We start from the raw sequence: 20,100 nt of genomic DNA, 5'->3' as shown, positions 1-20,100 counted from the left end.
CTTTCTATAGCTAGCAACATGGTTCAATTAAGGTATCTGCCCTCCTTTTGAAAGTATACTAAATTTGTAGACACATGAAGTAATGACCTCAAAAATCAAGGCATGATTTGGCTTCTCATCAAAACAGAAATGTATTGGTGAACAGACAGAGAGAGTGTGTGTGTAAAGCCTACAATAATGTATAACATTTAACATACTTCTGTCCCAAGGATGCTTTAAAAATTGACTTAAGAAATATTTTTGTCATCTTGTATGCATTCTTTACATAATTTGGTTTAATGTAGTCACTTACAGATGCTGTTGCTGCCCCCAACCCATATGTTTCTTGGCTTTTGTAAGGCGTTTGTCAAATGAAAAACTGATCAAGGCCAGGAATTTGATGTACCAAAATACTGTTAAAGGAAATGAATTGCACGCTTGGTTTATCATACAAACTAAGTACATCTTTTGAAAAAGTACAAGAGTTGGCTTTTGTAGTTTGTATTAACTCTTAAATCCTAATTACTATATTCTTAGGTTAGTGACTTCAGCTGTAGTTTTACCTAACTAAAAATGCTTAAGGCTATCATGAAAAACTGCTGAATTTACATGATTAAGGCTTGTTTTATGGATAAGCACCATCAATGAAACAAAACATGTCTGTCAAATGAGGTATGAGAGTTTTCCTTCACTGAATTTAGTAATACATGTTGGTTATAAGAAGGCAATATTGAAGATACAAAAGTAAACAAACAAGTTAACATAGACATACATTCAATAGTGCTTAAAAAATCTTAACTGGGAACACAGATTCACAAGAGAGAAACTGTTATGAATTGGACACAGAGACAAAGGGAAAAAAACACGTACTAAGTAAAAATTTAAAAAACAAAACTTTTTTTAAAGTGTAAAGGAACAACTAATCCCTGTGTGGAAAGGTTTCAGTCTGATAGATATCTCACAAATCATTCCACAGTATAGCCAGGAACACGTCTATAGCAACAAGGCTCTTAAAAAATTAATCAGTAGATACCATTTGCTGCTATCCCAAGGCCTTAATTCAGTATAATCCCAACCCCTGCCCCAATTCATTTCAAAGGGCCCTGCATTTAAGCAGACCTTTTAAAAAAAATCAGGATAGCACAAATTTGTTTTAACGTTCACATTTTCGAGACAGCACTACACTGGCATACTGTACGCTGTGCCACGAAAAAAAAATGGATGCAGTGCCACACCAAGAGAAGCATAATTCTGGGCACATTTGATCTCTCAATGATTGTAGAATAATGGATGCCTAAACATGGAAAGGGCTGAGGAAAGTAGGAAAGAAGACATGGCATTGTTTATGCCACCTCTCTAGGGATCAGTTCATGCTAGTATTTTCAGCAGTAAGCCTCAAGCATGGAACATGTGATGAAAGAGTAAGTTAAACCGCCTCTAGGTGGGTATAACCTTACCACTGAGTAACTACACAGACTCCCCATACAACAAGGACTAGGGGAAAGGGGTTCTTGATCAGGGAATGGTGTTTTCAGACAGACACAAGCTCTAGTATATATTTTTCTAGAAATTGACTGATAAGAGCAGTTTGTTGGGAAGCATTATTCTCTTCTACTAGGGATGCTCTGTGTGGTGTGGAATGGCCCAATAGAAGCAAAACTGTTTCACAGAACAAGGTACAAAAATTGCAGTTGAAACAGGCAAGGTCCAGGAAAGTGTATGAATTCAAGAGTTAAAAATATGCAGTAGTCAGGGCAGTAATTTGTGCAGCCAATAAAGGATCTCCCAAACCATCCACTGCAATAGCAAACTGGCTAAAAAAAGATGCTTTTATTATACTAGTTTTGCTGTTATGGCTGAGAGGTGTTTTCTCTCAAGACTTTGTAGACTTATTTTACATTTTGCCATTTCTTGTTGCAGGGCCAAGTGGGGAATTAATATATGTTTTAAATGTAACATTTCTGACCATCTCCTGTGTGTTCTATTAAGACACAAAGAAGAGTAACTGTAGGGCAAATGGACTTCAATACTGTTTAGCAGAAGGAGAAACTGGTAGCGAATGATCACTCTCCAGCCTCACCAGCCGTCAGAAATGGCACCGCTACAGAAAGCCAGCTGGCTGAGTTGTCAAGTAAAATGTTACTCTCAGGAGAATCCTAGACCAGCTCCATCCCGATTTGGGAGGGATGACTAGCCCTGCCATGTACTCTGCATAGGGCCAGTGAGTACGTGTTGTATTTTAAAAACAAAGTTGTGGCCCTCATTTAATCCAATTAAATGGCACCTACCTTTCTTCCACCAGTGTACGAAAAATACAAAAATAAGTCTCAGAGCCTCATATCACTTGACAAAGGCTTATTTTAAAAAGTAGCACCAGTTTTTAGTTTGTTGAACCTGAGAAGTTTTCAGACAAAATTATCCTGATGTGTATTGTGTGTTCCCTTTCAAGACATTTTTCATTGTGGCTTTTCAGTGGGCAAGCAAATAAAATTACACATTTTCTTACACTGTTACACCATCACTTGAATGCTGTCCTGTAACGTCTTGATTTGTTGCTGTGGTTTTAAGCATACTGTTACCTGTATTTGCCATCAGCAGATATCCAAATGACTTGATAACATGACAACTGCAAAGCAGACTTAGGGCTTCTTGCTAATAGTTTGTTTTAAGCAGACAGGACAGCAAACTCCTTCCAGCTTCACTGGCGTAGCACAATCATTTGGTGGACACGATTTTACGTAACAGGTGATTTGACCAACCTGTGTTTGGAGAACACCAGTAATAGCTTAGCACATAAATACGACCTAACAAATAAGAACTTTCACATTTGCATTAGTCAGTAGCTACTCTCTGCAGTCAACTGTCATGGCTGGAGTTCATAAGGCAATGACATTGGTTTACCAGGTTGATAATGGCACACATTTTATATGGGAGACATATGCAGCCCAGTATAACAACTTGAGACAATCTTAGAATCATACAGTTGGAAGGGACCACCAGGGCCATCTAGTCCAACCCCCTGCACAATGCGGGAAATTAACAACTACCTCCCCCCACATCCCCAGTGACCCCAACCCTCCCCCCGCCATGCAGGATCCCACAATCAAAGCACTCCCGACAGATGGCCATCTAGCCTCTGCTTAAAGACTTCCAAAGACGGGGACTCCGCCAGCCTCCGAGGCAGCACATTCCACCCTCGAACAGCCTTCACCTACCTGTTATTTCTCAATCTCGGGTGGCTGAACGCCACCTGTCTCTCAAAGAAGTTGGACGCCGACCGCTCGGGCGTCGCATACAATCTTACCAGATGTTTGTATAATTGGTAATATATTATACAACCTATATACATGCCTGGTCTGATATATATTGTCTGTATATGTATGTATATATTACATAGGTTTCAATTGACCACCGAGGAAGGCCAAATAGGCTGAAAAGCGTCTGGGATGTGGTTATAGATATCAACCTAAGGAAATGCCATTGTGCTGTTTTAACGTTTTAAAAATAATTTTTATCTTGACATAGTGCTTTAAATAAATTATATTTTCATTTTATTTATCCCACCCAGCCTTGGGTACCCAGCTGGAGTTCATAAGGCTTCAGGCCTGCCATTGCAGGCTATAGTCCAAATAGCAGGGACTTCACTTCAGTCTTGCTGAACGGTACAGATGACTATGTATCCAGCCCTCTACAGATGACAATCAATGCATGCACGGGAAGAATGGGGACGAATGCACTGGCCTTGCCTACCACCTATGAACAATCACCAACTTGTATGCACAGAGTCTACGCATGTAGGATGTGAACATGCCTAGCCTCCCTTCCCTTGACTGGGGACTCTACTTTTTCAAATGTTCCCATCAGCAGGGAGGGAGAATATGGGTGGGATCCATCCAGCATCCTGGAAGGAAGGAGAGATCCATTTTGCCCATGAAAAGTCTAGGCTGAAGATCTGTATATAAAAAAGCAATATGGGATAGGAGGTGTCTTAGGGAGGGTAATTGGGCAAGACAGAGAGAAAATGCTGGCTGCATCCAACCTTATGCATGTAGACTATGTTCACAAGCTAGTAATCGCAAGTAGGTATGGGGGAGAGACATGGGCAGCACACTCACCGCTACACCCCATCTACAGATGCTGATTTCAATGTGTGTAAAGTGTGTACAGGGCTACTGTGAGCTATGGTCATGGATCTATGCATGGGTGGAGGGGGAGAGAACCATTTATTAACAGAATTTTTAATATAATCAGTTTACTACTGGACCAAAGCAGAAGTTAAAACCTACTAGATGTTAATGTCAGGATGACAGGAATAGTTCTTGGTAAGCCGATCTGTCTGTGTGATGATGCTCATATAGCGCTCTTGTATGAACAGGCTTCCTTTTTATTTTATTGAACACACAGTGCAGTGTAGAGGTTAAATTGTTGGATTAGGATTTGTGAGACACAGGTTCAAATTCTGCCTTGCCATGAAGCTCACTTTATGACTTTGAGCCTGTCAGTCTCTTGGCCTGATCTAACCCACCTAGTTGTTTTAGGGGAGGAGAAAAATCATGCATACTACCTTGACCTCCTTGGAAAAAAGGCTGGATAAACATGGATGGGTGAGAAAACAGTAGAGGGCTAAACCATTTGCTGCTAAGTAAAGGGATATGTTCTGTTTACTAACCTTGCATTCACATGTGGTACACGGGTCTTTTTTCCAGGCTTCATTACTGGAATAAGATTTACCTTTTTCATCAGTGCATTCAGTTGTACTCAGCCGTGATTCAAGTTTCTTTATCTGAAGACAGAGAAACCTTGTTTACCATCTATGCCAAAAGTATTTCCATTACCTTTTTTGTGTAAGTCAGAAGCTGCAGGAATATATTTTTCTAACTGGACAAATTCTATACAGTTCAATTTACTAATAATGCAGTCCTAAACAGAGATACATCCTTCTCAGCCCAATGACTTCAAAGGATTAAGAAGGGTATAGCTCTGCTTATGAATACACCCAAAGAGATTGAGGATAAGGCATGTGCATATTCAAAGATACTAGGTATAATATTGTTATAGTAATACTTCCTTCCTTAAAATCAAACTACACAGTATCAGCTCTGGTTAACGGCCTCATGCTATAATCTATTGTAAATATAGTTCACAAACCTTCAACTCAGAACACAGTAAGTTTCTATCATCCAATAGCTTGAAAAAGCACTTAACGGTGTTGTGTTTAAATTAGATTTTCTCAAATTTAAAAACAGTCTCTTCGTTTCTTCAGCTTTGCAAACATACCACAAAAAGAGTGTTCACACCATGGGTTTGATTCTGTGGATCTGTTCCTTTAATGTGGTGTTGTCACCCAGTTAGGATTGCCAACTGCCAGGTAGTAGCAGGAGATCTCCTGCTAATTTAACTGATCTCCAGCCGATAGAGATCAGATCACCTGGAGAAAAATGGCCGCTTTGTCAATTGGACTCTATGGCATTGAAGTCCCTCCTCTCCCCAAACCCCGCCCTCTTCAGGCTCTGCCCCCAAAATCTCCCACCAGTAGCGAAGAGGGACCTGGCAGCCCTACACCTAGTGCAAAGAGCTTTCCTGGATGCAAGAGCCTCCTCTGTGGAAAAGGGGGGCTCCTTGCAATGGGGTGGGGGAGGCACCACTGCTAGCAGAACAGATCCACGGGGACCAACCACCTATTTCTAAAAATTAGCAGCATATGGAAACAGAGGCTTGGATCAACCAAAATCTTTCCACAGATTGAAGGGATTTCTGTCCACAGCGCACAACTCCCCCACCTTTGCTCCCTCACTGCGGGCCCCTAGAAACAGCATGAGGGGGAGATGTCAGAGGTCTCCCACGGGAGAGAGGAACTGGTGAAAATCACCCTCTTGCGCATGTGGAAATTCTCTGGGGGACTGAAGCCACAGTGAATGTATGCCACATTCTGATTCCTAGCTAAGTGCAGGTCTTAGTTTCCACCTTCTTTCAAAAGGATTTATTTTAATGTTTTACTGAAACTGTAGAAGGCTGGCAATTTGTACGCAGCAGGGGTATTTAACTCTTTCCATATACCATTTTCCCCAATCATAATTAAATTCCCTCCTTGTCTCATATGCCCTGTAGTGCTGGAAGGAAATAAAAGGGGAAAATGGTATGTGGGAAAATGTTCCCTTTTTTTGGCTGAAACTCTGAACAAATTGGCAGGCTTTCCCATCTGCAACTGACTGAAAAAGATCCAGTCACAAATCTGCCATATAACACAGGCTGGCCAGGATGCTGAAGGCAGAGAATTAAAGTATTGATCTCCTTAATTCACATTTTCCTTTCTACTACCGTATATACTCGCGTATAAGCTGAGTTTTTCAGCCCCCCAAAAGGGATGAAAAAGCTGAACTCGGCTTATACGCGGGTCAATACGGTAGGGGAGGGGAGGGGGGAGGAGGGAGGGGGGAACTTACTGCCGCCGCCGCTGGGCCCACGCCGCTTCCTGCTGCTGAGAGCGGCCTGGGGCGGCCTTCTGCAGCTGCAGGGAGGCTGCCCCGGCCCTCGCCCGGCCGCGCCGCCACTTCTCGCGGTCGAGAGCGGCCTGGGGCGGCCTTCTGCAGCTGCAGGAAGGCTGCCCCGGCCCTCGCCCGGCCGCGCCGCCGCTTCTTGCGGCCGAGAGCGGCCTGGGGCGGCCTTCTGCAGCTGCAGGGAGGCTGCCCCGGCCCTCGCCCGGCTGTGCCACCGCCGCCGCCAGGCCCGCGCCGCTTGCTGCCGGGAGCCCAGGTAAGCCTGCGGGGGGGGGGGGGGTTATAAGCCGACCCTCGGCTTATACGCGGGTGCCTAATTTTTCCCCATTTTTGGGGAGAAATTAGGCACCTCGGCTTATACGCGGGTCGGCTTATACACAGGTATATACGGTATTCCTCCTCCTTCAGGTTTTTCAGTTCAATCTGATGGGGAAGGAAGGAAAGAAGGAAGGAAGGAAGGAAGGAAGGTAGGTTCTCCTTCTATTCTCAATTTTATCTGAGTACTTCAGGGACAGGGGAGACTATGTGCCTCTGAGTGCTTGGGTAAAGAGCTTCATTAATTTAAGGTTGCCTCAATGTAACTCAAACAACATAACATGCCTGAATGAAATTTTGTGAAGTTAATGTTTATATAATTATATTGGTGCATCACTTCAAAGTATGCAAAACTAAATCTTTAAGTAGTAAGCATGGTAGGAATAAACCTTTTAAATACAAAGTAGAATAATGCAAAAATCAATGTAACATTAATGTAAAATTAAGTAATTAATAATAAACAGAAAACCTACCAGATTGATACTATTTGGAAAAAAATTCTACTCTATATTGGCTAACATTAAATCAAGAGTAATTTAATATTTACCTGTTTTCTGAGGTCTGTGATAGTCTTTTGCATATCTCCAACAAATTCTTTGAAGTCATTCATCACAGCTGCTTTTTTACGCTCATCAAAAGATGAAACGGTGTTATTAAAAAGTGCGTTCTCTCTTGTAGAACTGCAACAAGAAAAAAAATAAGCAGCATATTAAGCATCCCAGTTATATTTAGAAATGTGGATCCATAAAGATTGTTAGTATGTATAACGGGTGTTGCCAGCACACTGAATTACATTAAAAAAATACAGATTGGCTTGTGTTTGGCTTTAAATTTGGAATTCTAAAAACAGAGTGGTTCAATCTTACTGTATAAGACAGCCACAGAGGAGAGCCACCATGGTGGAGTGATTACAGTTTGGACTAGGAACAGCGAATTCAGATCCTTCCACACCCATGAAACTCACTGCATTACCTTACGTAAGTGACTACCTCTCAAGCCCAGCTTCTCTCAAAGCATGGCAGTGGTTTTGAGGACAATAAAATAAAAGGGGGACAGAAAAAGTTAATCAAGATGTGTGAAACCATTAACTGTTTAATAGATCGTTGATGCCTATGTCAATATTATAGGGGCAATGGACTTTCTCCATAGCGTGCAGGTTTTTCACTATGGTAGAGAAACTGTAATGACTATGTCCTCATAATACAGTCATACTGATCACATGCAATCCCCAAATACAAAAGAGTATACTTCTGTGCTATTGGAGGGGTGCAGGCTTGTGCAGAATGCAGATATATACCGATAATTCTTATAATGTATTAAACAGCCCCAAATGTTCTCGAAGCAAGTTCTTGATGGTAGGGGTGTTGTATATAAAGATGTAATCTGTGAACTCCACTTTGCTGATTCAATGGGTTAGATCAAATTAGCTTTTCTGCGGGTGAAAAAAGCAAGAGGAATCTTCTTTGGCCATGAGAAAAGGCTATGCTGAGAATCATGGGACTAGCATGTACAAAAGCCATGTGGAATGGGGCCAGTAGAATGGAAGGAAATTGGGGGAGGTTGAGTGATCCATCCCAAATTTCTCCTGCAGCAGTGCAGACAAGCTGAGTTCCAGCAAACCTGAGGCATACCCATCAGCTTCTACCACTACTACATACCAGACTTAAGAATGCTTGGTTACACACTTTCTAGAACAGAACTCAATGCTCAAATCAGCAAGAGGAAATCCCAAACCCTAAAGTAATTTCCCCCCACGAATTTGTGTTTATTCTGGGGAACCCCACTTGGCCCTCAAAACTAATGTAACATAACTTCATCATGGCAGCTACAAACTATTAGTTCTCGCCAGTAAATTTAAAATGATGTACAAGCTTGAACTGATAATTTTATTCTCATGCAACACAGTAGGGGATTTAAAAGAGGTACAACAGGGAAAGAAAATACAGTGGCAGAAATATTTGATGGCAGCCTCATATATCAAACAAGGAGTTTAATTAAATATTTTCAAATTGTTATAATCACTGAAGCAGGGACTGATAAATGTTATAGTTCACTGATAGATTCTTTAAATGAAGTGCTGCTGCAATATGTTTGTTCATAACATAAAGGTTTGCCTTAGACTTTATTTTTTATAAAATGCATCTCTCTAGAAGCCTGTTCAATGCAGCTCACAATTTAAACACAATGCAATAAAATAATAAAAACAAAATTATTGTTGTTGTTATTGCTGTTATTATTAGACCAACTTTAATATTATTATGAAGTGATCCGCTTTTTAACTGGTAGGCTACTTCCATCCATCTTTAAAGGTTTATGAAACTGATTTTTTTTTGTTATTTTAAGGTTTGTATGCTTATAATAAAAATATAAACAAATTGTAAATAATAAGCCAAGCCATAAAAACAACACAGGGGTATAAAAACAGCATAAAGTAACATTCAGCAGCCTACAGTGATATTCATAACAGGTCTCAGGTTACCAGCAGATGATAAAAAACAGACCCTTTAGTTAAAAAGCTGATTAAAAACGAATGATTTTATCTGGTACCTAACGGATAGCACAGGCCCGGTGAGCCTCAAGGAGCATTCCAAAGGCAAGGTGTCACCACATTGGGTCAAACAAGATGACAGGCCATCCCAAGGGGCTGCTGACACTACTTCACCACTTCACAAATGCAGTGGAGGCCCGATCCTGCTTGGGACAGCAGCACAGAGAGGGCAGACTGGAGCCCCTCTTCCCCTGCCACGCTGCAGTCCTGGGTAGGATCAGCCCCCCACAGCATTTGTAAGGTCAGGGAATTCCAGGGGTAAAACAGCTCGGCAGCCCTAGGGACGCCAAATAATCAAGAACAGCTGCTAAAAAGCCCTATATGTGGCTACCACCCACCTCACTTGTGCAGGTGGGAGTACAGAGAGCATCACTTGGGAAGAGGACGTTGACTGGCATGATGGGCAGTATGGGAAAGGCAGTCGGCTCCAAGCTGTTTAGGGCTTTAGAGACCAGCTGGGAATTATGCTTAGAAACTTTACTGAACACAGCACGGGTGTCAAACTCATTTGTTATGAAGGCCAAATATGACATAAATGTAACTTGGTCAGGACGGGCCACGTGCACCATAAAATTTAATGCCAGGTACCGGAAATAGAAACTTTATAGAATTAATGATATTATTTTTACTTAAAACACAAACATGCTTAAAACAATAACACTAACAGCTCAGACTGGGATGGCGGGGTGGCTGCCTCGGCTGGCTTGTGGGCCGGATATGAGCTCTCAAGGGGCTGGATCCAGCCCCTGGGCCTTACGTTTGACATTTGAATACAGGAAACAATACCCATTGTCAGGATTCCTCTTATGTTATACTATACAGTCTTAAAAGTTAGCATTAAATTTAGTAGATTAGGAACCATTTTTCAATAAATGATTTATTCTTCTCGTATCATGGGTACTGAAAATAAGAAAGGATAAAAAGGCCTTCTGATATCAGGGGAAAAAAACCCTTAAAATAACTGAAAACAAATGTAAAAACTTGACTTTGAACCTCTGTAACTGACGGAAAGTAAAAAAGTCATGATATATTCAAAATTTTAATTGTTCATCATAAAAAACCTAATTATTCGGTTATGAAACTGGCCTCTTATCACCCCGTGCCCCACAATGGAAACAAAGAATTTCTTTTCAGACTACCAATTCCCAGAAAGATTCGATTTTTATTACTCTCCTATCCCACCGCCAACACCCCTTTCCCTTCCCATTCTTGGCAAAAATCTATAAAAAGTTACTTTCCAGCTCCAATATTCATAGCCAGTTTGGGATCCATTCAGTCACTTCAGCTTCACAGTTGGCCTCTCTGCTTTTCTACCTGCTTTGCTGTGCTTTCTCCTGCCTGGTCAGTTTCTCTCCCGGAGCTGCGTCATCACCTTCAGGAATAGGCTCATGTCATTGGTTTCCCCCTTCTTTTTTGTTAAGCTCCCTCCCACCCCTTACAGGCAGGTAGCTTTGTACAGAAATATTTCAACTATTTTACACTTTTGTTTTTCTATTCTGTAAACTGCCATTTTACACTGCAAACTGCTTAAACCCTTTAAGCTCATGTTCTCTTCTGTTAAGTAAATAAAAACCTCTTTTTATTTTGAAAAGCTTATTCCCCCTCATTCTTCCGAGTGCTGTTATGAATGTCAATCTTGGTATACGTAGGTTTATGATCACGGATATATATTTAATTCCCTGTAATACATGTGTTTACTCTGAGATAGCAAGAGGACACTTTTTATGGTTACAGCACCTACATGTGCATGGCGATTTTGGTAACAGTAGAGTGCACTGTAGTGATCTAATCTAGATGTAACCAAGACATGCAACACAGTGGACAGATCTTTTTGGCCCAGGAAAGACTACAGTTGGCTAACCAATCGAACCTGGTAAAAGGCAGTCCTGACCACAGCTGCCTTTTTAACTCCTTTTTTACTTCTGCACCTTTTTTCCTGTCGTGGAAAGCAAGTGTATACTACTGACTGATACAAACAAATGAAGATTAAGGACTTGGTGGATGTCTGGATCAGAGAATTTACTTAATAGCAAATGTTTGCACTGGCTTAATTCCAAACATGATATCATACCACAAATTTTGCAAGCTTCAGGCTATTTTACAAAGCAGAGAAAGTTACAGCCTCCCGAGGAACTCATTTTAAAGCATCTTTCCCACTCACCAGACTCTCATAACCAAGGCATAGCCATCCTCTGTCAACCAAAACATTGGAACAGCAGACTTCAACTTACTAAAACATTTAATTGTATGCATCTGCATTCTCAAATTGCTCTCATCTACTTGCCCATGAAAAAAAGCAAGGAGATGGAGAAGGACAGTATAGGTATGTCATCTACACCAGGAATGGGCAGAAGGTCACTCTCCAAGCAAAAGCAGCTCTCTACCCCACACTCCAGTGCTGTTGCAACTACTTCCTTATCCTCCCCTTTAAAACTACCGCAGCAGCTTCCTCTCCCCTTTGTCTTTGATGCGGATGAGGCGTCGGCATTCATCCACCTTTGTTCTGGATGGGAAAATGACAGAACCAGTAGTCTTTCCCAAATGCCTCTCCTCTGCCTTCTGGATGCATTCACACATGCACCTTTGATCTGAAAGGAGGACGCAATTTCCCCTGCATCAAAGCTGCTTTTTGCCACTTCCAGTAAAAACACATTGGTGACTGTTTATTTTCCCCCTGCAGGGCAAGATACAATTTCAGATGGTAGTGCTAGTTTGCTTTCCTATTTTATTTATGCATAATATTTATATTGCGTTCCTGTCTCAGAAAGCGCCCTCAAGATAGCTTTCAAAATGGAACGTAAAAGGCTGGTATAACAATCCTTTATAAAATATACATACTTCATCCAGCACAGAAGCACTAACAAACAAATCAACCATTAAAGCCTTGGAGAACATAAATATTTTAACGTGGCACCTACACGAATTAATGTCAGCATTGTGTAGTGATTCAGAGAGGTGGTTTGGAGCGGTGGAGTCTGATCTGGAGAACCGGGTTTGATTCCCCACTCCTCCACATGAGTGGCGGAGGCTAATCTGGTGAACTGTAAGTTTCCCCACTCCTACACCCAAAGCTAGCTGGGTGACCTTGGGCAAGTTACAGCTCTGTTAGAGCTCTCTCAGCCCCACCTACCTCACAGGGTGTCTGTTGTGGGGAGGGGAAGGTGATTGTAAGCCGGTTTCAGTCTCCCTTAAGTGGTCGAGAAAGTCGGCATATAAAAACCAACTCTTCTTCTTCTTAAACTACTTTTTAACTAGAGTACCACCTAAAAGTCCTTGTCCCACTTGCCTAACCTCAATAGGTGGTGGCAAGTGAAACAGGATCTGAGATGGGCAGTTTTATACTGTAGCAGGTGGTCTTTCAGTGGGCCTGTTTCCAAGCCGTTAAAGGCTTTATTAATCACAACCAGTAATCTGAGTGCTTTGGAAGAGTCAGATGATCGGAGACCAGGGTCTCAGGCAGAAGTAGTTCACATTACCTGCTACCTGGTCCTTCTAACTCAGGGGTGGGGAATGTCAGGCCTGGGGGACGTTTAAGGCCCACAAAATCATTTGGTCTAGCCCTTCATGGGTCCTGGCAGATCTCTAGCTCAGAAGGATCTAAGACTGGTGATCTGCCCCCTCCCGCGGACAGGAATAGTCTCTATTCAAGGCAGATATGAGTTTGTTTTGCTGAGAAAAGGAACCTTTTTCCCCCTTGCAGAAGAGTCGTTAGCTATGGAGCTGCTAGGACCGCCCAAGAAACAGTGTTAACCCTTTCCCACCCAGGCTATGGAGAAATGTATTCCCTCTGTACTACAAGAGGGCTGTGAGTGGAGGAGGCAACAATGGAGGGGTTAAAGGGGGCAGGGCCAGAATGCGTGGGGGGGGGGAGTTCTTAGCCAATGTGTCCTCATTTCATCCCTGCAGGCGGCGGCAGCAGCCACCGGCTGTAGAATCCAGCCCCGACCATGCAGAGCAGGAGCAACTACAGTGTGTGGCTAGACGGCTACGCCCAGATGGTGAAACAGACCATCCTGTGCCACCAGGTGGGCGAGTGCACCACCACCAGTTAGATGCCTGCCTGCTTGCCCGTGTGTGTGTGGGGGTCCTCTGGGGCAGCTGCCTGCTTGGGGCTTGGTCGGCTAATTTTTAAGTTGATAAGTTTGTAAGGCCAGCGAATGATGTTATAAATATCCAAATGGCCCTTGGCAGAAAAAAGGTTCTCCACCCCTGTTCTAACTGGAGGTACCAGTGATTGAACCCGGGACCTTCTCCATGCAAAGCTGATACTCTACCACTGAGCCACAGCCCCTCCCTACATTTCCCTCCCTCTATTTCACTCACACATCACAACTGCCATTAAAAAAGTGTACCTTGGTGCTTTTGACATTTTCACATGCTTTGAAGGGTTGTCTTCACGAAAACTATAATCCAGAGAACGTCTTCCTCGGAAATGATAAGAAAATGCATTGAACTGCCCTCTTGTCCTACAGTCTGAAATTGAAAAGGATGAGTTACAAAATTTGCAGCTTTTATGTTATAAGTCCAAATAATATACAATGCTGATGAAAAAAAGTCTATAGGTGGCTTTAAACAGTTTATAGGAGGCTTTAAAAGTTCCTCCTTCTCCCAGCATCAAAAATAATGTGTGAAATTCAGAAAGAAAGAAAGAAAGAAAGAAAGAAAGAAAGAAAGAAAGAAAGAAAGAAAGAAAGAAAGAAAGAAAGAAAATAAATAAATAAATAAATGCAGAGTTAAAAATTTGTGATAACAGGTAGAGTATGGAACCAAAACATACGTTATTGTCCAGATAACAATAAATAGGTACACCACTAGTGAAAAATTGAAAAGTTGAGCAGAGAATATGAAGTGATGTTGAATAATGAGGGAACTCACAATTGTGGGAAAGTCTATGGAGAATTTTCCTAAAGTAATTTCCTTCTTGAAGGCAGAATAAAAAACTAAAGGAAAAATAAAGGTATGTATTGCTGTGTGGAGTGTTGACTATCAAGATTCTTAGACTGAAAGCATTGTTCTGAACAAATTCCTCTCCCGGATGCATCACAGTGCTGTCTGCTGGGGAGGGGGGGTTTGATGGGGTGTCCTAGGAGCATAATTAGAAAAGGGGAAATATTGAGCTGTCAGTAATCATGGGACAAAACAAAGCAGAAATAATAGGTACCTTTGAGTGCAAGGAACACACAAGAGACAGACAGGCACACTTTTGTGCCCAAACCCATCCTAAAATGTGTAACATTGTGCCAGTGTAATCCTACATGTTGGGAAGGAGCTCGGTGGTAAAGCATCTGCATTGAAAGCAGAAGGTCCCAAGTTCAATCCCCAGCATTCCCCGGTTGAAAAGACCAGGTAAGTAGATGATGTGAAATACCTCTGCCTGGGACCCTGGGGAACTGCTGCTAGTCTGAGCAGACAATACTGACCTTGATGGACCAATGGTCTGAAGAAGTATACTGTAGGTTCATGTGTTCAAAGTAACTCAACCAAGTTACTCCATTCCAATTATTGCTACTGCTAGCAAAACATTCACTCCCAAATTCATATCTCAGACAATGAGAGAGTGTCTCAGCCTACATACTATCTGTTGCCTTGGAGCACTAGTGCACTATTGCAAGATGATAAACAGTTGTTTGACCAGCATAGTTAAACCTAGGGCACTTTCACACATGCCGAATAATGCACTTTCAATCCGTTTCCAATGCACTTTAACAATTGTTTGCAAGTGGACTTTGCCATTTCACACAGCAAAATCTGGCTTCAAAGTGCACTGAAAGTGGATTGAAAGTGCATTATTCGGCATGTCTGAAAGTGCCCCTAGTGTTTTCCGTATAAGGACTTTTCCCCAATGAACTACTGGAGACATGACAAGAATGCCTTTTTGTGTACATGCAGTTGACTGTTCTTGCTGCCATTCTATTGCTGGGTCTTTTTGACATTTCTTCTCTCTGCCGAAACAGCCAACAAACTAGGCTGGCATTGCATCAGCGATGCACCTACATCCAGGGCTTAGGACTGAGCTAAGTGCCCTGCCATTTGGGACAGTAATTCTGTGGTACAAGCTGTTCGCCAACTTGTAGCATTCTGTTTTTGTTATTATGGAGAAGAGTTACTGCAAGGACCCAAGAGAAGATAAATTTCAGTATCATCAACGGTTTGCCATCTATTCTGGAAAAAATATTTAAGGGTAAGGAAAACAGGAAAGATAACAGAAACAGACGCATGCTACCACATGCCGCAAGGATAAGACCTGAAAAAATCCTGCCTTTATAAACACGGACCAAACTGTGGAATTTTAATTGCACCATTATGAGAAATGTTTGTTCGCAACGCTGGGACATTTATCTTTGTTATATAAACTAGTTATGTCTGTCTGCTTAATGAGGCTTGCTGAGTTTGTCTCATAAAAGTGAACGGGCTTCCGATGGCTTTTCTGGAATAGATCGACATGGCTGCAGTCAGGGCACAGCCGAGAAGTGGACAAAACCTACTTCCTTTCCCAGACACTGGTGACCGGAATGTCACTGGAAGTAGGACAATGACTGCTTCCTGTTTAAAGAAAAAAATTCTTCATTTCATTTGCAGCAGCACAAGCATCACTGCAAACAATATGAGCCACTGACTTCTTTGGAAGATAACAAGAACACTGAAAGGCTTCGAAGGAAGGAAAGGAGATTATGAGCGCCAGTGAGCTGCAACCTGAACAGGATGCAACCAATTATGAAAAGATTTTGCACCATTTATTCATTTTAAATATAAATACACACACACTATATTCCTATAGAGCTGCTTGGATGCTAAGAAATTTTTTTATTGATTGAATTTAGATCCCAGTGGGTTTTTTTTGGGGGGGGGGCTTGTGTGTGCCATGGAGCATGGCGAGGCATACATAGGGATGGTTTTTTTTTTTTTTTTTTTAATCATCACAGAAACCTTGAGACAAGTTAGACTGAAAAATGGTAACCAGCCCATGGTCATCAAGTGAGAGCTTCTGGGCTGAACACAGATTTGAACAAAGGTCTTTTGAGTCCAAGTCCAGTGCTCTGTCCACCACATTCGAAAGGATTTATGTGGGAAGACTAATAGAATGCCTTCAAAACAGCAATGTTCGAACAGTTTTAGTGCATTCCTAAGGACAGCTACTCCAGTCTAAGCCCATGGGCTTAGACTGGAGTAACTCTCCTTAGGAATGCTCTGTTAGTTTTATTTTATAAAATTTTATTGGAGAACAACAATAACGATAACAATAAAAAATAACAGCAACTAAAAGAAGCAAAAAAATGACAATCCTCATGATTTAAAATACAATATATCTATATACACAATAAGGTAACAACAGGATTCCTATGCTACAGCTTATTTCTTTGTCTTCATATTTATCGTTTCGTCCTGACTAAGCACAACAAATTCCCCTTTTTCGCCCTTATTTATAAAATTTTCTATTTTATTTATAGTTTGTGACCATAACTCATCTAAACTTATTGTATCTCTATTTTTCTGATATGTTGTTAGCTTAATTAAAATATATATTTCTTTAACCGGCCATTCCTCTATCTTTGGAGTCGATTTTTGTTTCCAATGTCTGGCAAAGGTCGTTCTAGCAGCAGTTATCGTACGTAACCCCATACAAAGTTGGTCTTTAGTTAGATTAGGTACCAGATTTAACAGGAATATCTTGAGTTTACGTGGGATACGCACTGTTAGTTCTTAATAACTCTACTGTGTACATACCTTCACAGCAATCTTGCCACATCCTAAGATCCACTTTAGGAATTTCATCACAGCTTCCATATCCATGTGGGAACTCAGCTACTCTGAAAACATCACGTTGCACTTTGGTTACGTTGTCACTGTTGTCACACAGGATTCTGGCAAGGGACGTCTGCTTGATCTGAGTCAACTGAGGCGGACTAAAGACGCCAGGGTTCTCATACCAAAACCTGTAATCTCACATAAAATAAAAAAATAAATTCTTAAGACAACCCTTAATTGAATTTTTTTTAAACTATCTTAGTAGAGGATTAAATTTTGTCCACAAGCATTGGTTTTCAATAGAATCAAGAATACATTTATCTGCTTTAATGGCAGTTCAGGTGGATGAGTTCTGGTGCATTAAGAGAACTAACCAAGTTGTTTATATAGAAGATGAAAAGCATAGGAGCAAGAAGGCAGCCCTGTCTAACTCTTCTATAGGTGTTTATAGGATCAGTGAGATGCCCATTTCTGGTATACCTAACTTTTAGCACTGTGTGCTCATGAAGGGCACTACTTTAATAGCAATAATTTCTTGTACCTACAACACTCTCTTTTCATGCATTTGTAGAATACAGTCACGTTGTCTTAGGGTCTAACTACCCCATCACACTGTCCTTCTATCACATCCAGATCTACCAAAAGGACTTTATATCAGACACAGCCTCTGAGCTCCCTACTGAGAACTCTGTTCCTAGGTGTGTGTGGGGCCAATTCAGATTGGGACCACAGCGTGTAAGAAGAAGGGTGCTTAGGCTCACAACACGTGCAACTCTTTATGTTCTTGCTGTCCCATACTGGTAACAGAAATTACCATACACATGTGTTGGCATCACTTAGTTTGTCATGATCACTTGATGACTCCACAACTGTGAATGCAATCAATTGGAAAACATTGTGTTTGAGTCGTCATGAAAGTTTCATTAATGGTGCTTTATCACTGATGGCTGATTCACCCACGTTAGTCATAGCATGATACTGAAGTCAGGAAGTAATGAACATGCGTGTGTGGACTGGCTCTAAGATATCATCAAGATTTCTTATTAATTCCTCTATTATTTTCAGATGAACAATTTTCAGTGCCAACACCTTGCGCATATAACAAAGACTAATTTGTCCTGTGGGAAGATATTTTCCTAGAATGCTGAACATCCAGCTGGTGTATGTTTGTGCATGAAGTTAGAAGCAACATAATTTACACAAAACAAACAAAGTAATGGGGGGGGGGGACAGCATGACAAGGGTTATAATATTAGAAAGAGAAGGACACGACCATCCAGTCAAATCCTTTACACACTAATCATAAAACTAAGAGCTCAGACCTGAGGTACCCCTATCCCATTTGCTAACCTTGTCCCACATCTGTCTCCCCCCGTTGCTCCTCTTCTCTCTTCCTCTACAAATAGTACGCTACGTAAAATACCCGTCTCGTTAAGGATAATATCACTGGAGACTTCAGCCATCACAGTGGATTGCAATTACAATGATAAAATTATTGGGTTTTATATATGGTTAACATGGCACAGTTTGCCCAGTCACAGAAGCGTGATATTGAGTGCAGTAAAATCAATCAGCCCAAGAAGCAAATTGCCTAATCTAAAGAATACATTTTCCTATACAAGTAGCTAGCAAATCCAGCGTCATGTGAGTGCAAGTATGATTGTATTGTTTTTTACAGGAGAGACCTGTAGAAATGTCTGCCTCCATGCAGACCATGTGGAAAAGAGAGACAAAATGGCTACTAAGAAAGAAGCGGGAGGGGTTAGAGGGCAGTCCCCAGGTTCAGATAAAGAGGAACATCCCATTCAGCGCTCCCCCTCCAATGTCCAAGCATGCTGAGTCACTCTCACTCCAACAAAAATTACCAGTGTTAAAGAATTGCTTCCATTTTCTACTAAACTTACCTGTCTCCATCTCGGAGACGTTTAAACTGCGTACTCAAGAGACACATCAGTGTAGGCCCCAGTCTGCTACCAGGAACTAAATCTTCTACCATAAGAGCAGGAAACAAATCTATGTTCAGTGGTGAACCATATAATCTAACATGGGAAAGATAAATTATGGATAGTGGATGACCAAAAATATATAAATTCAGCATTATGCCATAGTAAAAAACCCCTAAAATTTCACACCGTTGGAGGTCGGAACTCCAGTCAGTTTTTATTGCTTCATTTGCCCAATTGTATATGACTTCATTTGAACTGGTGCTCACCAATTTTCAAACCTTGAATCATTTTTGAACTCCACTGCTCATTTCTTTTCTCCCTCCTTTTTTCCACTTCCTGACAAAAAGCGAGGGTTTGAACTTGGTTAAAGGGACCCCTTCTCCCCAGTGATTAATCACAGATGTGGCGCCACATGTACGGAATTAGGTGACCTAGCTTCCTAATGTTTGAACTATATTTTATTCTCATTATATTGATTGAATATGCAGTTTTTGTATAACCTGATATCTACAGCAACTGCAGTAAAATTCTCTATAAAGTCAAAAAGCTCACTCCTAACATTTTAAGCATTAGCAGGTCCAGGGGGATTATAGTGTAAATTTGCTCTGCATTTTGCACTCCGTAGGCTGGATCCCAGAATTCATGGGAACAAAGGATTGCATGATCTTCCCTACCCTTCCTTCTCCCTGGAGCCATTTCCAAATCCTAGAAAGTTTTTTCTTGTGGTTGAGGGCCTTGCATGTACTAACAGCTAGACCAGCTGGGTGGCTGCAGAGGGAAGGGGGCAAAATCTTCTGTGAGTGGAGCTCAGCCCATGCAAGAAGCAAAAAAGGGTGATCTCGCTCCCTTCCCCCCTTCCCCACTACAGACACGTGACCAGAGCAGATATTAGTACACACAAGTCCCTTGGGTTGCAAGGTCCCTCTTCGCCACTGATGGGAGGTTTTGGGGGGTGGAGCCTTAGGAGGGCAGGGTTTGGGGAGGGGCTTCAATTGCCAAAGCGGCCATGTTCTCCAGGGGAACTGGCCTCTATTGGCTGGAGATCAGTTGTAATAGCAGGAGATCTCCA

The 20,100-nt window shown here is 41.7% G+C and overlaps 1 protein-coding gene across 3 annotated transcripts in view; it reads right to left on the bottom strand.

Moving 5' to 3' along the window:
- Positions 1 to 2,243: 2,243 nt before the first annotated feature.
- PXDN (peroxidasin) overlaps positions 2,244 to 20,100 on the bottom strand; it is a 100,741-nt gene continuing 82,884 nt past the window's right edge. For 2 of the 3 annotated variants that reach the window (XM_056856563.1, XM_056856562.1), the window contains 6 exons: positions 18,990 to 19,124; positions 17,065 to 17,273; positions 13,692 to 13,812; positions 7,339 to 7,471; positions 4,649 to 4,762; positions 2,244 to 2,738 (listed from right to left, as the gene is read on the bottom strand). In XM_056856563.1, coding sequence (XP_056712541.1) covers positions 2,619 to 2,738; positions 4,649 to 4,762; positions 7,339 to 7,471; positions 13,692 to 13,812; positions 17,065 to 17,273; positions 18,990 to 19,124 — 832 coding nt within the window. In that variant the 3' untranslated portion in view covers positions 2,244 to 2,618. Of the gene's footprint in view, positions 2,739 to 4,648; positions 4,763 to 7,338; positions 7,472 to 13,691; positions 13,813 to 17,064; positions 17,281 to 18,989; positions 19,125 to 20,100 lie in introns of those variants that run through there. The other variant, XM_056856565.1, reaches the window with a different exon arrangement.

This window comes from Euleptes europaea, chromosome 10, assembly GCF_029931775.1.
Source record: "Euleptes europaea isolate rEulEur1 chromosome 10, rEulEur1.hap1, whole genome shotgun sequence".
Classification (NCBI taxonomy): Eukaryota; Metazoa; Chordata; class Lepidosauria; order Squamata; family Sphaerodactylidae; genus Euleptes; species Euleptes europaea.
This window is presented reverse-complemented; position numbering and strand designations above follow the sequence as displayed.